The sequence below is a fragment of the Phoenix dactylifera genome, chromosome 10 (genome assembly GCF_009389715.1).
Source record: "Phoenix dactylifera cultivar Barhee BC4 chromosome 10, palm_55x_up_171113_PBpolish2nd_filt_p, whole genome shotgun sequence".
NCBI lineage: Eukaryota > Viridiplantae > Streptophyta > Magnoliopsida > Arecales > Arecaceae > Phoenix > Phoenix dactylifera.
Window position 1 is genome coordinate 11,549,943 of NC_052401.1, and position 21,003 is coordinate 11,570,945.

A 21,003-nucleotide genomic window follows, 5' to 3' on the forward strand; every position below is an offset into this window, starting at 1 on the left:
AATTACAAAGATTCTGGATGTGCTCTAATATTTTTGAAATATGTGTTTTCAATCTTATTAATTTAAGATGAGCTACAACGTAGAAGATGCATATCTCAAATTATAATCTTGAAAGCTTCTTTGAATTTTTTTTATAAAATTCAGAATCTAATTTTGTATAAAAGCTTAAACTTAATTTAAAAAATGCTTCTATCATTGCATTTTTGTAACTTTCATTATATGCTTCAATGATTGCATCATTTTGGGGAATAACTCAATAGGATTCCTGGATGAAAACTACGGTCTAAGAAAAATAGAATTAATTTTGATGCCTTGATTGTTTGCTCCGATACGCATCTGAAACATATCATTTTCTATCTTATAAGTTTATTAAAATTGGTCTAAATGATGTATTTTTTAATAATCTTGATTGCAAACAAATGGTTCTAAACATATGATGTTATTTTGATATTAAAAAGATTTATCGTGCTTCATATATACATTGCTGAAAAACTATAACTAAGAAATTAATATTTTGAATATACACTCCTGCATAATTAAATGCTTCTATCATTAAAAAGAAAAGCTATTTTAAAGAAGAGAGTTAATGATCCTAAGGCTTAAAATATTTCAACTTACTCCAATAATTCTTATAGGAAAGAAAATGTAATTACTTTTGAAAGAAATTTGAGCTTCAAAAGAATTATTTTCTGATTAATATTTCCATACATATTCAAAAAAAATTAAGAGAAAATATAATTTATTCTTGAAAGATTAAAAAAAAAGAGTGATTGCTATAAATTTTAAAAAAAAATTCTGGATCACTCTACATTCTTGATATTATAGAAGGAAAGAAAGTTTGAAAGAAAATGCATCCTTTGAGGGGGAGCTTTAAATACTCAATCTCTTTATTGAAAATTATCTTCAAACTCTAAACTCTCAAATGGGATAATTAATTAAGGAGGAGAAAGAAAATTTTAGAGGAAGAGATCATATAGAACTTAATCGTGTAAATTCACATTAAAGATTACTCTATGTAAATTTGGCAAAGGACTTTTAGCATGCTTTTAATGTCAAATTGGTTTCAAACTGATATCAATTTAAGCATATTTTGGTGTTAGACTTTGTGCTTCATTGAATATCTTTTGAAAGTTGGATTTTCATCTATACTTAATTGGTAAATCACTTGTTTTGAAAACTAAGTGAAAAGGATTCCATTTGTCTTAGTATTGGAAATTTATTTTGGAATCTACGAATGAGCTCTTATTGGCTTGCACTTTAGTGTTTCAATCCTGAGCCAATTTATTTTAATTGATTTTGATGCTATGATCTTTAAAGGAGTAAAAGAAAGTCTTTAAGAGAGCTTTAAAAGAACTTTCAAAGCCCTGAATTTTATGTATCCTACATTGCATAAATTCATATTTTGGTATCATGCCCCAATACTTTTATATCATGAAAGAACTTTGAAGTCATTAAGAATTAAGAATTCAACATAATCTTATGTTTCTCAAGTATATAAGTTTTGATCTTTATCTGCTCTTATACTATACTCTGAAAATTAATTAGATTGCTCTCACGTTGCTATATACTTAATATATTAAAAAAAAGGTGTTGGATTTTCATTCGTGCTTTCTTTGAATATTATTCTTGATACTCCTTGAAATAACTTGAAAAAGAATCCATCTACACTTGATTTGAAAACTATCTTTGGAATCTACATTTAGAGATCACTTCTGGTTCACATCCTAAATGTCTCATTCTTAGAGCCAAACTTTTCATTCTTGATTTTGATGATATCTGTTACCCCTGAAATTGTTTCAGGTTTATTTTTTTTAAGAAAGGTAAAAGAACTTTAAAAGAATGTTAACATTATCAAATTTGATGTGATCTCATCATAATTTTGAAACTATCCTAATTGGCTCTGATCTATACTCATTATCTTGTCCTGACATTATTGCCTTGAGTTACGTGATTCATATGCTTGCAATAATTTGACATACATTGAATGAAATATTGCCTTGTGCTTAATGTTTCATTATTTTGCAATCTTTTTGATATTGTCAACAAAAAAAAAATCTGAGTATATGCTCATAATGCTTTATGTTTTGAATTGAATATAAATCAGCTTAGATTGAAATATGTTGACTATGTTAAAGCTGATTACCTCTAAAGCATTATCATGAAGTATGTTCTTAAAGTATCTTCCAAACTTTGTATTTGTTTTGACTTATATTTGCTCTTTGTGGTAGTTTGTATTTCTTCTCTAGAACAAAGTGCTTTTGGCATAGACAATGTTTCTCTTGAGTTATGATCTTCGTGATTGTCATTACAATCCTATCCATTTCATTGTTATTCATTTTTTTTGATGATAACAAAAAGGGGGAGAAAATATAAGGGAGAAACTAGAAGCAAATTCTATAAGAAAAACAGTATAGGGGAGAAAATATAAAAGGTATATATTATATACTTAAGGGGGAGACATGTAACAAAAAGAAAATCTAAATTCTGGCACATAATCATAGAGATTTTTCTTGCCTCAATACATGACTTGAAACTCTTGCTTTGACACAAACTTTTGAAAATTTTGTCTTAATGAAATACAAGAGTAAGGGGGAGCAAAGCTAAAACTCATTTGGCATCCATTTGGATAGGATAGGGGGAGCTCTTGGTTCATTTATACAAACTCGAAATAAGACTACTTTGAAACTCTTGAACCAAAAGTACTTTATGAATGTTAAATCTAACTTTTCATATGAATTCCAATTTGCTTACACTTAATGTTTTGTAATCATCAAAAAGGGGGAGATTGAGGATGATAATGTTATTTTGATAATTAACACAACCATTGAGGCCATATCAAATTAGAAATGCAAATTAACTCGATACATCATTGATAAATGGCACACCCTCGATACACTCATGATACATTAGGAGAATGAGATCAAGATGTATTTTCATGATTAATAATGAGATAAAATTTGCAATAGAAAAGGGATAGCGAATTCTAAATTCTAATTTGGCAAAGTTTCAAGTTAAACGTACTCTCAAGGAGATGATAGTAATTTTCATTGTTAAGAGTATGTAGCACTACCATGATATATATTCAAAATTGCTTGGAGTATATTTCATTAATTATATGGATGAATCTAACTCTAAGTTGCAGCAAAGAGTGGAAAGAGTCAACCCCAAGATTGGTGGAGTCGACCCCGGCACTTCAAAGAACCATCTGGCACACTTCTGCAGAAATGGCACGGATGAACAGTACTTGGGTCGACCCAAGTAAAAGTTGAGTCGACCCTATCCTTGAGTCGACCCAAACTGAACTTGAGTCGACCCAAAGGCTGTGTCATTCAAAAACTGGTTCTCTGGAATCCTTGAGAGGGTCGACCCAAATGTAACTTGAGTCGACCCAACTGAATCTTGAGTCGACCCAAAAAGAGTTGAGTCGACCCAAGTGAAGGAAGGCTGAAATACAAGGTTCTATATTTTCTGAGAGGGCTGACCCAAGAAAAGCTTGAGCTGACCCAAGTCTGATGAGCAGTGGTTTGGGTCGACCCCAGAAAAGTTTGGGTCGACCCAAGCACGGGCAGAAGCATAACGGCTAGTTGTGCAGAAGTACTTTTTGGACTCCTAACGGATATAAACGGCTAGTTTCTTCAATCCAGCGGTTAGGAAGGTCTATTTGGAGGTTGGAGAAGTATTTAAGAGGGAGTATTCATCAGAGGAAGTGGGCTTTTGAAAAGATATTAAGTGCATTCAAGAGAAAACCCTAGCAAGGCAAGCTTCGTTCAATTGCTTCATTCAAAGAGCCAAAAGAAAGTGGTTGAGCAGATTCCAAGAGATATTAAGAGCTCCACCAACCCTTGAAGAGTGAAGCAATCTTGACAAAGAAGAGAAGAGCCTTATTAAAGGGATAATTATATTCTAAACTCTTCTTTGTAGCTCATAATTGTTTTATTTGCTCATTTAGGAGCTTTAGTTTATTGTTCTTTATTCTTGTTGTAAGGTTTGTTGGTAAGCCCGTAAAACCAACATTGTAGGTTGTTGGTAAGCCCGTAAAACCAATGTAGGTTGTTGGTAAGCCCGTAAAACCAACGTAGGTTGTTGGTGAACCCGTAAAACCAATTGTGAAGGTTCGTTGGTGAGCCCGTAAAACCAACATAGGTTTTTGGTGATCCCGGAAAACCAAATTGTAAAGGTTTTGGATTGTGAGCCCGAAAAACAATCCTAATGTAATCTGAGGGATTATAGTAAAATTTTCAAGGGGACGCTTGGGGAGTGGACGTAGGTGCCTTCGGGTGCACCGAACCACTATACATTGTGGTATTTGTGTTGTGGATTCACTTGTGATTATTCTTGCATTATCTTTCATCTTTGCTATAGTTTAATTCATTGAAGTAATTTAAGAAAGCATTCACCGCACTCAACTAAGGATGTTTATAAAGCACTAAAAATTTAGAAAAACCCAATTCACCCCCCCTCTTGGGTTGTCACCTTGGGCAACATGACCAATAATTTTAGATTTTTTCTTTGACATACCAAACAGATTATATGTGGATACCCAAAGATTATTAATTACTAGACCGTAATATATCAAACATGGTGATCTTAGATCACTAGAATCAGATTACCTCAAGATAAGAATCACCATCCTATGTGGGTTATCAAATGCCCCCTTAGAGCATTCAGAGTGCAACTAAGTTGCCACATTGACTGCAAGCTAGACTAATCTTGCCATGTCATGTCATTAGGCTCATTGAATATGCTATTGCACCACTTATACCGGCTACAGTTTTTTCCTTAACAGTTTTTTCCCCTCTTTTTCTTAAATGATGTGGGAGAGCAATTCCACTTTAGACCCCATGTTTTCTTAATAGCCGGTCCACTACCCATTTCAGTTTTGCTGGGCTTGCTTGAACGAACTCTTCCAAGCCCTAACTTAGATCCATTCCTAATTTTATATGCCAAATAATTTTATGCAAAATATTTTTTCTAACATGAATAAAAAAATAAATATATTGCATAGTTGAGAAGTGGACTTATCAAATATACTTCAAAAAAAGAAATTTACTGATGGATCACCACCATCTATCTATAAAGGCTTTTCTACTTTTTCTCTTCCAGTAAATCACGTACATCATGTTAAACATATTGCTCAGTTTGACTCCACTCATACATGTCTTTAGCATCATAGCAAAAAAATTTCATAAGTAAAACCACTGTTTCTAAGAATATTTACCAACATGGCGACCATTCAATATGTCTTTGTGGTAAAATTTTTATAAATCAAACCAACACTAACTGGAGAAGTAATTGACAGACAGAATCCTTCTGAAAACTTCAACAAACGAGTAATATCAGTGCAAGTTTAATCAGACCCCAGAAAAAACACAACTTATTTATATTTAATTTGAACTTGACTGCTGCAGGAAACAAGCCAGACGAGCCATTTGTGGCCAGTCCAAATCAATTACCAACCCTAGAAAGCGCTCAAGATAAACCCCAAGTGGATGGAGCATACTAAAGGTGCACATATTCTACACTATATTCTCTTTCAAATTTGTTGGATGTGGGAAGTTTTCCATTCAAATGAAAAATGGAAGTCTAATGCTTTCTCAAAAACAAACATCAATTCTTGTATTTGACATTCATTAAATAGAAAATTCAACACAAAATTACAACCAGTACAACAGTTTGCCGAAACATAAATAACCTGTGAACTGGAATTGTAAATGTTCATCGGGCAGCACAAGCTTCCTATTAACAGATGATATAGATCTCTGGATTTGGTATTAGAAATTATCCAAAATGAAAGATCTTGTATTTAGTTCTTTGACCTTGTGGTCACTTGCAGCGCACTGCTGTTACTGCCTCTTACTACCCTTTTACATCCTAATGACTTGCTCCCTTCACCTGGATCCCCCACAGTTAGAATTGAGAAAACTAAATAAATAAATTTTTTCTAAAGATCATTCAGATCAATCATCGATTCACTGCTCCAGTAAATCTCGGAGGCATCCTCCCCAGAAGAAATGGTGAGATCACCAGAAGGTTCAGACAATGCACAATCCAAAGAATCAGCTAATTCAGCCTCCCACATACCCAACCTGCAAACCTTCTTATAAGCCTCATAGCCTGCTGCTTTCAGCCCTTCTGAGATTATTTTGGACGGAGCAGTAGAATTAGTCATTCCGGATCCTATTTCTTTTAGTAAAGCCTCTGCAGAACCTGACTTCTGAAAAACCACAACTGCACACGTCTTATCCACCAACTGCAATTCAATGTCTTCTGAGAACACAGAATGGGTTTGTCGAAGGTGGTTTTTTAGTTCTGCAGCAGAAGTTCCCTCACGAAATCCCCAAATGAAAACTAAGTCATCAGTACTGATTTTCCTCACATTATCCATATGGAAATCAACATCATCAGCCTCACTTTCTTGAAGGCTATTAGAAATGGGATAAAAGATGTTTGCATATTCTTCAATTGGCACCGTGTGCTGTCCAAGTGAAGTTTGACAATCAGGAACTATTTTCAGTAAGATGCCGAGTTTTGCAAACACTCGTGTTAGTTTCAAGACATTATGTCCATGGTTGTTGTTGCTATTTCCATCAGCTGATGCATAAAAAGAAAAAAAAGAAAAAAAAAAGGGGACAAGTATTAACAAGCTACTTGGAATCTAATTAATTAAAAGGAACAGGCTAGAAGATAATATAGTCAAGCATATCACACCCACAATATGTGCTGCATTTCAGAAATTTTTTAGACCAGTCAGTCAAGATAATATTTGTGTTAAAGAAAATTAAATAGGTCAAAGTCAATGTAGAAAATTTTTGTTTTCAAAAGGGTCAAAAGATGGTATTCACAAAATTTTCTTGGTTGCTCTGTCAATATCTGGTGAATGTGTCCAGTAAGCTACTTTCTATAGATCTTTAGGCTATTTTATCAAGAAAACCGTGACCATAGGATGTAAGACATTACCAAGTTGAGGAATTTCCACATCTATGGGCACAAAAAACTGCCTCTTTAAGTAACTGAGAGCAGCAGGTAGGTTCCTTGCTTTTCTCAAAGGGCCAATTTCCTTCAACAGATGGCTGACATCAACTATATTAGAGAAGACCAACCTCAAAGAGCACATAAATTCATTCAGGCTTGGTTGCAAAGGGGAAATAAACTTTGAATGAATGAATGTAAAATCTGCAAGAATTAATTCCATCAGTGTATCAATTGCAGATAAAAGCAAACCTCTGATTATCATTATCATTATTATTAACAGTAAGTTTATTGCATAAAATCACCATGTAGACAATTGTAGGCAATAATTGGTTTTTTGGAACTGGAGATCAGATCAATCACTTCTCGGAACCCACGGACTTTCAGGTTCTGTTCTTCCTCAAGATTTTGAATCTCACTCTAACATTAAAAAAATCAGTTAGCAAGTAATTAGGTGAAACTTCTTAAGTCCATGCACAATGGAGACAATTATAATATGGATCTGACCATGAGAAGATTCTTATCTTCCTCTGAACTAGTCAGCACCACCCGTACTGACTTGGCACCCCCAGATTTGTCCGGAACAACTAGAGGTACAAGGTCATCAGAAATATGAGTTACCATCTGCATCCAGAGAGAACAATCTTAAATGAGCTAAGTAAAGATTACATCAGTGGGAAGCAACCACCTTTCTCCAGATACACAATACAGGTTTATAACTTGGCCGAATTTCCTAGCTCTACCAGAAAACAGAACACAGGAATCTAACATACTTGATTGTCAGATACACTCTAGCATCATGCCAGTATGTTGGTGCCACTGAAGTAAGCTAATATGAATTTCTATTTTTGTGCCATTCCATGCCTGAGTACATAGTCTTTTCTTCTGTTAGTGCAAACTAAAACTCTACCTGGACAACCTAGAAAGAACAATAAAAATCTAATGAAGTGTACCTTGAGTAAACTGGTCACATATTCTTGGCATCACAATATGGAGAGAAAAATGAAAGAAAAAACACATCCAATAATGAACTCATCCTCGTTTTATAAGACCAAACAATTTCAAAGTCATACCTCCAAAGCCAGCTGAACTTGACGATCACTGCAGACATCAATGCTCAAGGAGGGCCTTGAACCATAAACTTCACCACCTAGGATGAGTTTCCGCAGGGATTTAGCTAGAGACCCTATATACCACAGCTAAATACAACAGTAAGAGGCCATAAGATCTTATAAAGAACTTAGAACATGTATATCTGAAAACCAACCATCTGCCATGTTGCATGGATCTTTACAAGCATTCCTCCAGTTCTCTACTCTAGACTTGATTCTTCCAATAAAAATTGAATCAGCAACTGATGGACTTGGAGAGGAAGATGATGAATAGACACGAGGAGTAGTTCTCTCTTTTGCAATGGATTCTTGAGCTCTGGATAAATATGATATACCTACCGAACATATGGAAAACAGAAAATTTAATAGTTCTTCATTAATTCCAAGAGTTCATTGGGTCACTCCCATGCTACTCACCATCATAAATGCTGACATTGAAATCAAAACCTTCTCGAGCCATAGATGCCAGAAATGAAGTCTGACATGAAAAACTGTAAGAAGGCATGCCCAAATTTAGCTCATCTCGAGGGAACAAATGAAAGTTGTACCTGTACAACAGGAAATTAAATAGCTAACGTGTTATGAGCAAGCCGTGAAATGTAAATATGCAAATAAAGACAATGATCATGATTACAAAGAGGACTAAGCCTCAAGGTGGCCTGTGGTGTGAGCCTTGGAAAGTCTAAATTAAACGTCCATAAGTTGATAAGATGGACAACAAAAATTATATGCATAATTGCATACAATAGGAAAAGCTTATTTGAACACATGCATGATTATTGATGCATTGCAGCATTCTTTCTATGAAGCAGAGATCTGGTTTAATTATCATGTAACTTGCACAAACAAGTAAGTGTTAAAGTGATCAACGAATAATAGCAAATGTTGTCACAGAGGCTTAGATTTGTATCAATAGGACAAGTTGGGAGTTTGAATTCTGCTGAATCCCCTTGCCTCAAAAAAAAAAAAAGATGAAGTGTTTGATAAATATGAAATACTCTATTATGCTTACCCATAAATTCCAGGAAAAATGACATACAAAATGATCAATAAAATTGACCAGACAAGTTCAGACATGCATTAGCATAAGAGAGACGAAAGATTCAATAACATGGAGAATTGAAAAGAACAAAAGAGAATATTTTGAGGGAAGCCACAAATTGAAATACAATGACGAAAATAAGCAAGAAGTGATAGATATGGAAAAACTTAAATCACCAAATGCTTAAATTTTGAAAAAAAAATGTATTTGCAAGTAAAAGGAATGTAGGAAATAAATAGAGAAAAACGGTGAAGCAAAAATATATCTTTAGGTAGGAAGCAATGATAAAAAAATTGTAATAATAAAGATGAGATTGAAACTGATGTAGTATCAGAAAGAAACTACATTCAAAAAAGAATCAGAGATTTTAACAGAAATGAGAATAAGAACAAGAATTTGAAAAAAGATTTGGCATTGTTATGATAAAAGGCATGCAATGCGAAGAGGCAGTTTTAGGCCTTAGCTTAAGCGTAAAACCTACATAAAGATCTCTATGGCCTTGCTATCGAAGCATATACCCAATGTTTTTGGATTTTTTCTTCCCAAGACGTAAAGATAGCATAGTGATATTATTATAATTGAAAAGAAAAGTTAGCCAATTTCCCTAGTATAAAATTAAACCATAAAAATAATTTTCAGAATAATTATTTTTCTGCATGAACAGTTCCAAGCCACAGAAATTACTATGAAATTTTAGCCCCTCCACCCACCTCTGAAAGAAAAAAGAAAAGAAAAACTAAAAGAAAAAAGAAAAGTATACTTGCACATTGGTATCAGGTTTGATGCCTCCGAGCGATTAAAGGTTTTCTAGTTTGAAGGATATGCATTTGCTTTGGAGCATGTAGACTTTGATATGGATGGTGGGAAGCATGGAATGCCGTACCGGTCCGAACCGGCCGGTACGGGCCGGTACGTACCGGTCCGGCCGTGGACCGGTACCGGAACGGATAAAATACCGGTATTTTCCGGTTTTTTATCCGAACCGGCCGGTACGGGTGCGTACCGGCCGGTTCGGGCCCGTACCGGCCGGTTCGGAGCCCGTACCAGCCGGTACGCACCTCGTACCGGTGCGAACCGGCCGGTTCGCACCGGTACGATTTTTTTTTTTTTTTATAGAACCACAGCGCCGCGCGCTGTGGTTTTTGAAACCACCGCGTACCGGCCGGTACGGGACCGGTACCAGCCGGTACGTACCGGACCGGACCGATACCGTACCGGTCCGGCCGGCCACCGGTACGCCGACCGGTACCGGTACGGCGGACCTTGGTGGGAAGAATTATCTGCAAAACTCAGTTGGCAGCAGAGATGTGAGGGTAGTGTCATGTTAAGTGTAAAAATAAATACAAGTTCTTCAATTGGAACTTAACTAATATAACAGGGGGTGGGTAGTCTGGGCTTGGCATTAACATATAAATCTGCTTGTATATACGAATCAATAATAGATATGATATAATGAAGGAGATTGTCCCCACAAGCTTCAATGTGATATTGTTAATGATAGTGAGCACCTTAGAGCTCAGATAACAAATGCATAATTGTTTGACATTACTTAAAGAAAGAAAAAGGTTTAACATATGCTTACTAATAATGTGCTGTCTGCTGTGATAATGGTCCTTGACCAAAAAAGCTGTATTGCATTTATATGTGTCAGCTTCAAGGATCATACTAAGATCCAGAAGATGCATTTAAAGTTTTCTGATGCCCTACATCCGGAATTCAATATGATGCCAACCCTCTTAGTTGGTACTAAATTCTTGGCCAAAGCAACTTTGAACTATAGAATAACTATGAGAAACATAGAAAAGCCATTTGGTAGGTAAGACAGAGACCTTATTGGTTTATGTTGTTAGGGAATGTACATAGTTAGACCTTATTAGTACTTAAAGAGATGACACAAGCTGCATATCACAGATTGTCATTTAAATTTCACGAACATTCAATGAATAGATGCCTAAAAATTTGCTGCTTCAATAAAGGAGCATTTGTACAAAGACATCATTAATTATAGTTTTTATTAATTAAAGAACTCAAAGTAATCAACAAATATAGAATGAGAAAGCACAAGTTCTGCATGGCTGATTGTCATTAAAGTTTCACAAACATACAAGGAATGAAGGAACAAACATATACAAGTCTTTCATATAGAAAACATATTATATAAAGACATCGGGAGTTATAGTTCTACTAATGGAAGCTTAATAACGCGAATCTTTTCAAATTAGACAAAGCAGACTAAAAATGTCCTACCTAGTGTATGAAACGTTGGAGGTTATAACATGCTATCAGGGTCAGCCACCTTGCTCTATATAAGAATCTATAGGTTCAGCTAGAACATTCCAAAACTATCCCTTCCCTAAAACTTTCATACCATTTATTTGAGCAGTTCTTAGTTTTAATTATTCTACTATTGACAGCTGAAAGGTATCTAAGTGAGTTCCTTAGGGTTGGGGCAAGTGTTGCACTTGATAAGAACCAATTATGAGAGCTGACTAAAGAAGCTTGCATCAAGAAGGCAAAATAATTCTACATAGACAATGCTCTTGCACGCCACAATTCCTACTCTATAATTCAATTCTGTTACCCTGAGCCACTGCAGAGTAATGCTCTATATTCCATTTAATTTTGTAGCATAAGGAAGCACATGTTTAATGCACGTTATTTTACCGTACCAACTCATATTCTGAAGAACTTATGATGGTCTTTATGAAAGAAGCCTCTAAAAAAATGCACAAATGTGGACATTTATTACACCAAAGAGGATCCTGGGTTGGGTGATTTGAAGAGAATCCTGGGTAAAGGTGTTCCTTGAGGAGCATGCATACCATATTCATTGCCTTCCCTGGTTATGCTGAAAATGGATGATGCATGAGGCTAAAGGGAAAAGAGCAACTTCTAGTAAAATAACAAAAATTCAGTTGAAACTTTTAAAAATCAACGTTTTGCAAAGAAAGTTGTCAACCCTAAAGCCATAGGGTTCCAATCCTTGTTTTTATGTGGGAAACTCATGTTCCCCTACTTCCTGTGATATTTTTGAAAAGATTGATTAGATGGAGGAGCATGGGTGGCTTCTATTTACCTTTGAACTTCAAAAAATGTGGCTTGATACCGGGAAGGCTATAAGTGTATAGACTTCACCTTCCAGATTGCTTTCAAGATCCTTGCTTGTATTCCTTTGTTCTCTAAGATGGAGTGAGCCAGCTCAAGCCACTTCAATCCATCCTTGTTTGGATACCGGCTAGAGCATTAGTCTACAGAGAATGCCTCGCTTCAGAGTTGTCCTATACCGTGGCTCCACTTACTTCAAAGATGGTGCCACCATGGAACTAGGCTGGCCATATTGCATATGGCTTTCTCTAGAATTATGCCAAATGGCAATCTCTCTTTTTTCTTTGACAAGATAGTTCCATTTTCTTTCAAGAGACTCCTAAGCTACCTACAGAGAATCGCTTAGGCCTACCAAGTTGGTTTAGGCAAGTCCACAATAGCCTTTGCCCTCATTTGCAGCTGATGGAGCAAGCAAGCATCTTGGTGACTCCGAGAATGACTTTGACCTGTTCAGAATGTTAGAAACTTTTGACCCACATGTTCTTTTTCAATGTGGGTGTGATAATGATGCTGTTGGAAGAGATGTCTGTGATCTTGGAAATCCTTATTTGCATGTTCTTGCCAAACTTGGAATATCATTAACTACCTCTTTGCTCATCTCTAACAATAGTGTGCTAGGTCCTCAATCTCTTAAGCCTATCCATAAGAGCTCTAGCCACCCTGAGAGGCTATTCATCCGTGTCTCCTCTTCTAACTACTCTCCTTGTTCTTCATATCTTATTGTCCCCTTTCTAGCAACAGAGTCTTGCATGCTGCTACTCCACAAAATATCCAACTAATATGGAATCACCTCTTGCTTGATTTGGGCCTCCACCCATCCTCAAATCTCCAGGCTCAATTCTCCTTGGTTGCCATGAGGGAAGGAGCAAACTTGGCCTGGTCTCCTTGAACGGCGGTGGAGCCAGCCTCTTGAACTCAAAGATCCTACTACACTAACAACTGAACCCCAACATCTTGTTGCTACTACAACTGCTGCTACTACTCCTGCACCACTCTGAGTAAGGTCTACATCAATTGGAACATCAAAGGCTACTGCTAGTTTCCTGCAAGTTCCCGGTAAGGTTATTGATACCCTCCTACTTGCGAGTGTCATTAGCCTATTGGTGAGTGCCACTAGCTTGCTAGTTCCAAGGTTCCTAGCATGGAGTCACCAATAACGTTGGCAACCCTCCTAACACAGAATTGTGCCATTCCAACCTACACCCATTAGATAGTAACACAAACACATTAGGAAATTTCTAAATTTACTGAGGTAACAAACGATATTAAAATACAGTTATACAATAATTGTACAAAAATGTATCCCATAATACTTAATTATCTACCCACCTACAATCTTCTTGCGTTAAACTCTAAAGATCAAAACATAAGCTTCAACGCCACTTTAGTAACGACCTAGGATCTCACCCAAAAAGGGCTAGCTAAAAGTTTACTAGTTGAGTTCCTTGGCTCTGCTTAGGTATCTAAGACATCCCTAACACACACATGTGGGGCTAAACACATGCCCACACGGGTCCTTGCAAGATATTTATAAAATGGCTCAAAAAGCAATATCTCTCTACAACCTAGATAAAAAGCACAAAATGTAGTATGACAACTATGAAAAACTATCAGTACAGACTAGTAGAGAAGCCCAAACTGTAGCATAAACCCCCATCTATGTAGCCTTAAAGCATGTAAATTAGTCAACTCTAGGTCAACAAGGCAGACTTGCCAATGGGTTTGAGTCAGCCTTGGTCAACTTGTAAGTGGGTTTGATTGGGCTTGAGCAAAGGCCAAGTGATGCTCATTCAAGACACTGATATGACCTTTATCCAACATAACATATTGCCACCTTTAGGCACAAATTTGTTTGATTAAGCAGAGACAAAAGAAGCACACATATATGTTAGAGTTGGACGTCAAAAGTGTTCTGCCCACACTTAAAGGATTCAACGGCTTGAGCTCCAACAATAGTATCAACGGATTTTCAATATCTTCTTCTTTCAACATAAAACCGAGCTTTAGAAACAAAAGTAATATAGGCCTGGGTCTCACACTCCCTAAAACCCAATGGCTTATGTGCCTGTGTGTTGGCTTCCTACTTTTTCCTGAATGGGACTAAATTTTCAAGGGAGGATCAATAAGATGATTTCAAAAAAGAAAAAAAACTTAAGTTTTAAATACTTAAGGAAAGACATGCAAGAAGAGAAAATCATTTCAGAGAAGGGAACTCCAAAAAAGATTCAGTAGTACCCATTTTTTCCTTTTGAAGCACCTTATATACTTTTAAGTCCCAATAGCTAGTTCACCTCCAAAGGTACAATAATAATGTTTGAAAAAGATTTGTTTAAGCTCATGTCTTAAATGGTATTGAATTGTGCCTCCTGTTCTTTCAACTCGGAGGCCTTGTATAACAACAATAAGAATGTAAAGCCAATAACATAGTTATAACCCGATGCCAACATCTACCCATACCACTATTACAATAAAGCACAATCTAATGTAGCACCAAATCATGCTTGCTATTGCATATCACATCGTATGGAATGCACCTAGAACAACTTTTATACTAATGAAATAGTAGCATAGGAGCACTGCAATATTGAGAATATGGAGCAATCTAATTGTTTCCTTTGTGCTGATGTTTTTGGCTCTTGCCTTGGGCTCAGAGAGACCAAACACCAACCAAAAAGCTTTGTTATAAAGAGGCAGGAAGGAGCAGAAGCTCTAGGATTAGAAATTCAGCAGGAAAATTAAATCAATATATGATATGCTTATGCTAAAATCTGATCCTCAGTAAGCAGATTAGAGTAGAAGGATAGACAGGATTATGCCTAGAGTTCTAGACTGGTGAAGAGGAAAATTCAGGTAATCATGGCGTTTTTATAGATGATAAATATGGATAGATCTTGAAATTAAGCAAGAATTTTGGAGCAAGAGAAGAGTAGTTTCGAAGGATAAAAAAATTAAATCTTGGGGTATGCTGGAAGGGCTTCTAAGAGATCTAGACTTCACGTTATATGATATTGTTGTATACTAAGTTCTACATAATTGCATTGAAAATATATAAGCGAGTATGCAACACAAATTTACAGATTGCATAAGATGCCTTATCTGAGGCTATGATCAACAGCTAAGTGATTCTCACACATTTTAGCAAGCATATAGAAACGAGAAAAAGAAATCCCTCATATGTTCCTTATCAATCTGGATGATTTTCTAATCAAGTAGGATAGAAATCAAGCTGATGTCAACATCTTAATTGAGTAGCATAGCAATCCAGTAGGAAATTGAAACTCCCATGCCATTGTCAGAAGTGTCCAAAAAGATCGAAACTTTTCATGAAATCCTCAAATTTCCAATTGCGAGCAATGCTAATTTTCGATTATGGAAACTAAAATTAATAGCCGCAAGGTTAAAGAAAGAACATAAGAGGGGTGAGTTGAAGAGAGATCCTTACGGGAAGGCGACGACTTTGGAGCCTTGGAAGCGGAAGGGGCAGACGGCAAACTGGAGCAGCTCAAAGGTCTCGGCGGCGAGCTTGGCCTTGAGGTAAGCGGTCTCGGCGATGTCGATGGGAAGGATGCGGCGCCAGGGATAGCGGTGGGAGGAGGAGGCGGCGAGGTCTCCGGTCTTCTGGGAGGAGACGGCGATGAAGTCGGCATCCTGGATGTGGACTTTGATCTGTTGGAGGGCTGCGGAGAAGTTCGATTTGGTGATTTGCTTCACGGCGCCTCCCCAGCGGTGCTTCCCGCTGCTCGCAACCATCTGCCGCCGTAGAGCAGCAAACTCAGCCACCTCAAGCAAAGCCGGTTTATGTTGGCCGTATAGGGAAATAAATAATAATAATAATAATAATAATAACTCACCCATATTTTATAACTGAGGTGAGGTGCCACTGGTACGTAGGCCTGTTAACGAGCCGAGCTGTCCGGGCTCGGCTCGATAAAAGCTCGGCTCGAGCTCGGCTCGTTAGTCAAACGAGCCCAAGCCCGAGCCTAAAATGAAGCTCGTTTAAATTCGAGCTCGGGCCCGAGCTCGAGCCCGAGCAGCTCACGAGCCCGTTTGGGCTCGCAACTTCACTGCTTTGTATCAAGAGCTCGGGCCCGAGCTCGAGCCCGAGCAGCTCACGAGCCCGTTTGGGCTCGCAACTTCACTGCTTTGTATCAAGCTCCACACGGTTTTGGATTTGGGTCTCCGGGTAGAAGAGGCCGTAGTTCCTCTCTAAGGTGGGCTCCGGCTTCTGGTCCTCGTTGAAGAGGGCGAACAGGTAGACGTCCACATCCGCCGCGACGTCCCGGCGTTCCCTGACAGCACACGCCGCACCAGGTAGCAGTTGTAAGCCGCCGCGTTCGCCGCCCCCGCCTCCGTCTCGTTCGCATCCCCCTTCGACAGCCACCCCGTCTCGGAGACCATGGCTTTGACGTCGCTGTACTTGACCTTATCTTTTTTTTTTTTTCTTTCCCTCTTCCCTCCCCCCACCAACCCACCCGCACTTGCCAGCTTTTAAAAGCTCACACCCAGTTGCTGTACAGAACCAGAGCTTGGATATTCGTGTATCGATGGGAAACTCAGGCGCTCCCCCCTCTTCCCTCAAGCAAAAGATCTGCCACTGTTACTCGCGGCAGCAAAAAGCAATCAAACACACTGCACTCTCCTATCTCCAGCACCCCTTAGCCTAGCTATGGTAGGATGTAATGGCGTCCTCGGCCGTGCCGGTGCTCGTGGCCGAAGTCGGCGGCCGCCGCACGCCGACGAGGTGAGTCCATTCTCCCTTTCTTTTTTTTTTTCTTTCCTTCCTTCGTTCTTCTCTTTTTCTTTCTTCCTTTCTTTCTCTCTCCCCCGCTCGCCCCATTCCCATCCCGGAGCTCGGGCTCGGGCAAACGGGCTTTACGAGCCCGAGCCCGAGCCCGAGCCTTTGCTGTGCCTACCGAGCCCAAGCCCGAGCCTAATATTGGGCTCGGTACCGAGCCCGAGCCCGAGCCTGAAATTTGGTAAAACGAGCCGAGCCGAGCCCGAGGAGGCTCGGGCTCGGCTCGTCAACAGCCCTACTGGCATGTAAATCCAATAATAACTGCTATGATACTAATATTAAAATTTATTTTTCAAAAATCAATCTAAAAAGATAAAGAATGATTAAAGAATATTAGTCAATATTTTCATATTACAGTGGCAAGTACGCTAGCATTTCTTAATTTATACTATTAAGATATTTAGATTTAAGATATATTATATGTAATCTCGGTCAAGATCTTAATCAACATAAAAAGTTTAGTTTGTATAAAAGATGTGTTTCTGAAAGAGCTGCCAATACCTTGCTAAAATAATTTCAAAAAAAAAATATAAATTTGGGGCCCAACTTCGGCTAACAAAAAATGGACCCCACTACTAAAGTGGCCACAAATTAGCATCCAGCCAAAAAAAATAAAATAGAATCCATTTTTCAAGGCCTCCTAGATAGCTACTATGAGAGAGAATTGCTCTCTAGGACTATAGATACATAAACTTTAATCTTTGGCTATTTTAAATATTTATTTGTCCTTAGCTTGAATCTCAAGATATCGACCTTTGATCTTATTCTAGCACAATTTTCAGTGCATTAATGTCAAGTTTTTTTGATATTTGGTGGCTTTTAGTCCATCTTGTTGGTCTTTGATTCTATAATTTGACATGAGAGAGACTTAGGTTATGTAATTAGAAGGTAAGGGTTCCAAGTTTACATCACTATCACATATTTAACTCATGTGAAAATGTTGCTGTAGCTTTCACTTTGACTATTTGGAGGGGAAAGACAGGCATGCCAAAAAAATTGGTTCGTTGGTGAAGAGTGGTGACAAGTTTTATAGCTAAGTTGTGGTAGATGCATGAGAGTGCCACCGGTATTAGATTAGCTAGCAATAGAATGATCAAGAATGATGATGAAAGTAGCATGGATCCAGATATCTTGGTCTTCAAGAATTTATGTTAGCTATAATTATGATCAAGGTATTCTACTGCTACTCGTAGAGGTAAATTAGAGTCTTACCAGTAAACTAAGTGCAAAAAATTTAAAAATAAAGTAAAGATAATTTAAAGGCAAAGATAAATTGATTTCATTGATGGGCCAAAAACCCTCGTATTCGAGTTACAATCTATTATTTATACATATAACAAAAATTGTAGAATAAGCATTGAATTCTTGAAGTCATCCACATCAGCTCATCATAATCTTTAGTAGTTCTAGAAGTTCACCTCTAGAATTCTACATACCTCACATATGGTATAACTGCAAGCCAAATCCTACTCAAAATAAAACTAATATCGGCCTGTGCCTGCACATGTCCGTGGCCAATTCCCATTCCTTCAACCTATGTTCCTACACTTATCTTTGTTGGACTGTCATGGTCGAACCCTATTAGGTCAAGCAACGATCATGTGACTTCCATCTATTGTAATCCTTTGACTTTGGCACATGGTGATTTCTCACAACTATCATCTAAGTTGTTGAGATGAGGAGCACATAAAAATTTTTGAAACATTTAATTGTCTGCATGATATTTGAGCACATAAAAGATGTATATTTTAACTCAAAAAATTCTATATTTTTACATGATTATACACATTTTGATATTGTAAAATATGTAAATAGTTGTTGCCCAAGATGACAATCTAAGAGAGGGTTGAATTAGATTTTCAATTTTTTTTATAAACTTAAACAATGCTTATGTAAAACTAATGTAAACTTAAGTATGCACAGTGAAAAGAATAATAAATCAATGTACAAGATACGAACAAGCATAAACTACTTAAACACAAAAATTTTATGGTGATTCAGAGCCAAACTAAGCTCCTACATCTACTTTCTAAGACCTCCTTATTGAAGATTTCACTATAATTTATCAACAAGATTACAACTCTGTTATTTTTTGGGTTCACAACTAAACCTAATGATTTTTTTTCTAGAAATCAACCAAAACCAAGTTGTTTTGTTGGTATAGCTAGACCAACCCTATATTCCAATACATAGGAACTTGTTGCTGACTTCCAAGTTTAACAAAATTTAGTCGATTTTTTAGAGCAATCGACTGCAATCTAGCTCTTTCTTGGGTACAACCAAACTTTACAAGATAGTTGATTTTTCATGATGTTAGCCACACCAAAAATCCCACATGAGATTTTTTAATTCTCACGCCTTAACCCTGGAATGCGATAGACACCGCACGCCCGCACGACGGACCATACAGGCATGCAAGGTAGTTAATCATATCCAAGCAATTACAAATGCTTAAAATTGACTTAAACATTAATTTATTCAAAGCAATCTTACAAAGTTTCAAAATAGCATATATCAACATAAATCAAATTTTCTAGCTAGTCTAACTAAAGTTCCAATAATTGAGCAAAATCTTCCAAATCTAGCACACTCTCCAATCCCGTGTCATCAAGCCTCCAGATCTGAAAAAAAGATAAAATATGATCATGAGCTACACTAGCCCAGTAAGCAACATAATACCCTATAGTAGGGTCAAAGCATGCTAGATATTTAATCAAAACACAAAATAATGACTGAGAATTAGATTACAAATAAGCATATTTTTTTTTGAAACTTATTATCATTTTTACAAAAACTTTTATATCAAAATTCCAATATCAATAGGCTACAGCCACATAACCCAGTGGCATGAATTGCGCAAAGTGCCAAAAATTACTATTGTTAACCACCAGTGGCAACGTTTTCCAAAAATCACTATTCTAATCACCAGTGACAACGGTATCCAAAAAGTACTATTCTAATCACTAGTGGTAACGGTGTCCCAAAACCACTATTCTAATTACCGGTGGCAACGATGTCGAAACTACTTTCTCACAGATATAAATCAACAAGGCCAATGAACAATCTCCATGGACAAGGCTAGAATATATCATAGCCATGCTGAGAATATATACATATAAAAATAGATTTCATAAGTTGCCTAGTCATATTTACAAATTTCATAGCATATAGCAAAATTTTCAAATGACATTTAACATGCTTGACCCATTTTACTAAGTACAAAACATATTTCGAAATTTAATCAACTAATAATTATTTTACCAATAATTTGAAAAATATACTTTGAAGTATTAATTTACTTACCTCTTCTCGTTTTAAACCCTACTTCAGGTAGGGAGATCAGGTTCCCCTATTTAAATATCATTAAAAATAATTAACTTCTTTGTTAATTTTAGAGCTAAGTAAAACAAAAACACTATTGGACATTACCTAAAATTGGCCCATAATGTGTACGACCCAATAGACCCGCATAGGCCCACATTGGACATGGCCCAATAGGGCCCAAGCTTGGCCCACATTAGACATAGCCCAATAGGCCCGCATTGGCCTACATTGGACATGGCCCAATAGGGCCCCAAACTTGGCCGACAAAAGGGCATGGCCTAATAGGGCCCAAAGTGGATGAACTGGGCCTAAGTTTGGCCCACACTAGGCTCGGCCCAACGGAGCCTAAAGTGGCTTAACTGAGCCAAATTTTGGCCCGCAATGGACTCGACCCAATAGGGCTCAACATGGTTGAATTGGGCCCAAGTTGGGCTCACAATGGGTATGACCCAACAAGGCCCAAAATGGATGCAGTGGGCCCATAGTTAGCCCACAATAGGTACAGCCCCAATAGGGCTCCAATATGGCTGATCTGGGCCCAAGTTGGGCTCACAATGGGCACGGCCCATCACGGCCCACAAATGGCCTCTCTTCTTCTCGATTCATCCTAGAACAAGGAAAGAAGGAAATAAGGAGGAAGGAGGAGGGAGCCGGCG

General features: G+C 37.5%; 1 protein-coding gene across 2 annotated transcripts; it reads right to left on the minus strand.

Annotated features, from left to right (window-relative positions):
- Window positions 1-5,590: 5,590 nt before the first annotated feature.
- Window positions 5,591-16,037, minus strand: LOC103713912 (poly(A)-specific ribonuclease PARN-like). 2 transcript variants are annotated; one of them, XM_008800962.4, is made up of 8 exons: window positions 15,671-16,037; window positions 8,499-8,629; window positions 8,237-8,416; window positions 8,043-8,155; window positions 7,477-7,593; window positions 7,275-7,389; window positions 6,958-7,173; window positions 5,591-6,591 (listed from the first exon to the last, which is right to left on the minus strand). In XM_008800962.4, the coding sequence occupies exons 1-8, from the start codon at window positions 15,976-15,978 to the stop codon at window positions 5,942-5,944; spliced, it is 1,830 nt and encodes a 609-aa protein (XP_008799184.1). In that variant the 5' UTR covers window positions 15,979-16,037; the 3' UTR covers window positions 5,591-5,941. The 2 variants fall into 2 exon arrangements, with proteins under 2 accessions (XP_008799184.1, XP_038986940.1); XM_039131012.1 differs by lacking the exon at window positions 6,958-7,173.
- Window positions 16,038-21,003: the final 4,966 nt, after the last annotated feature.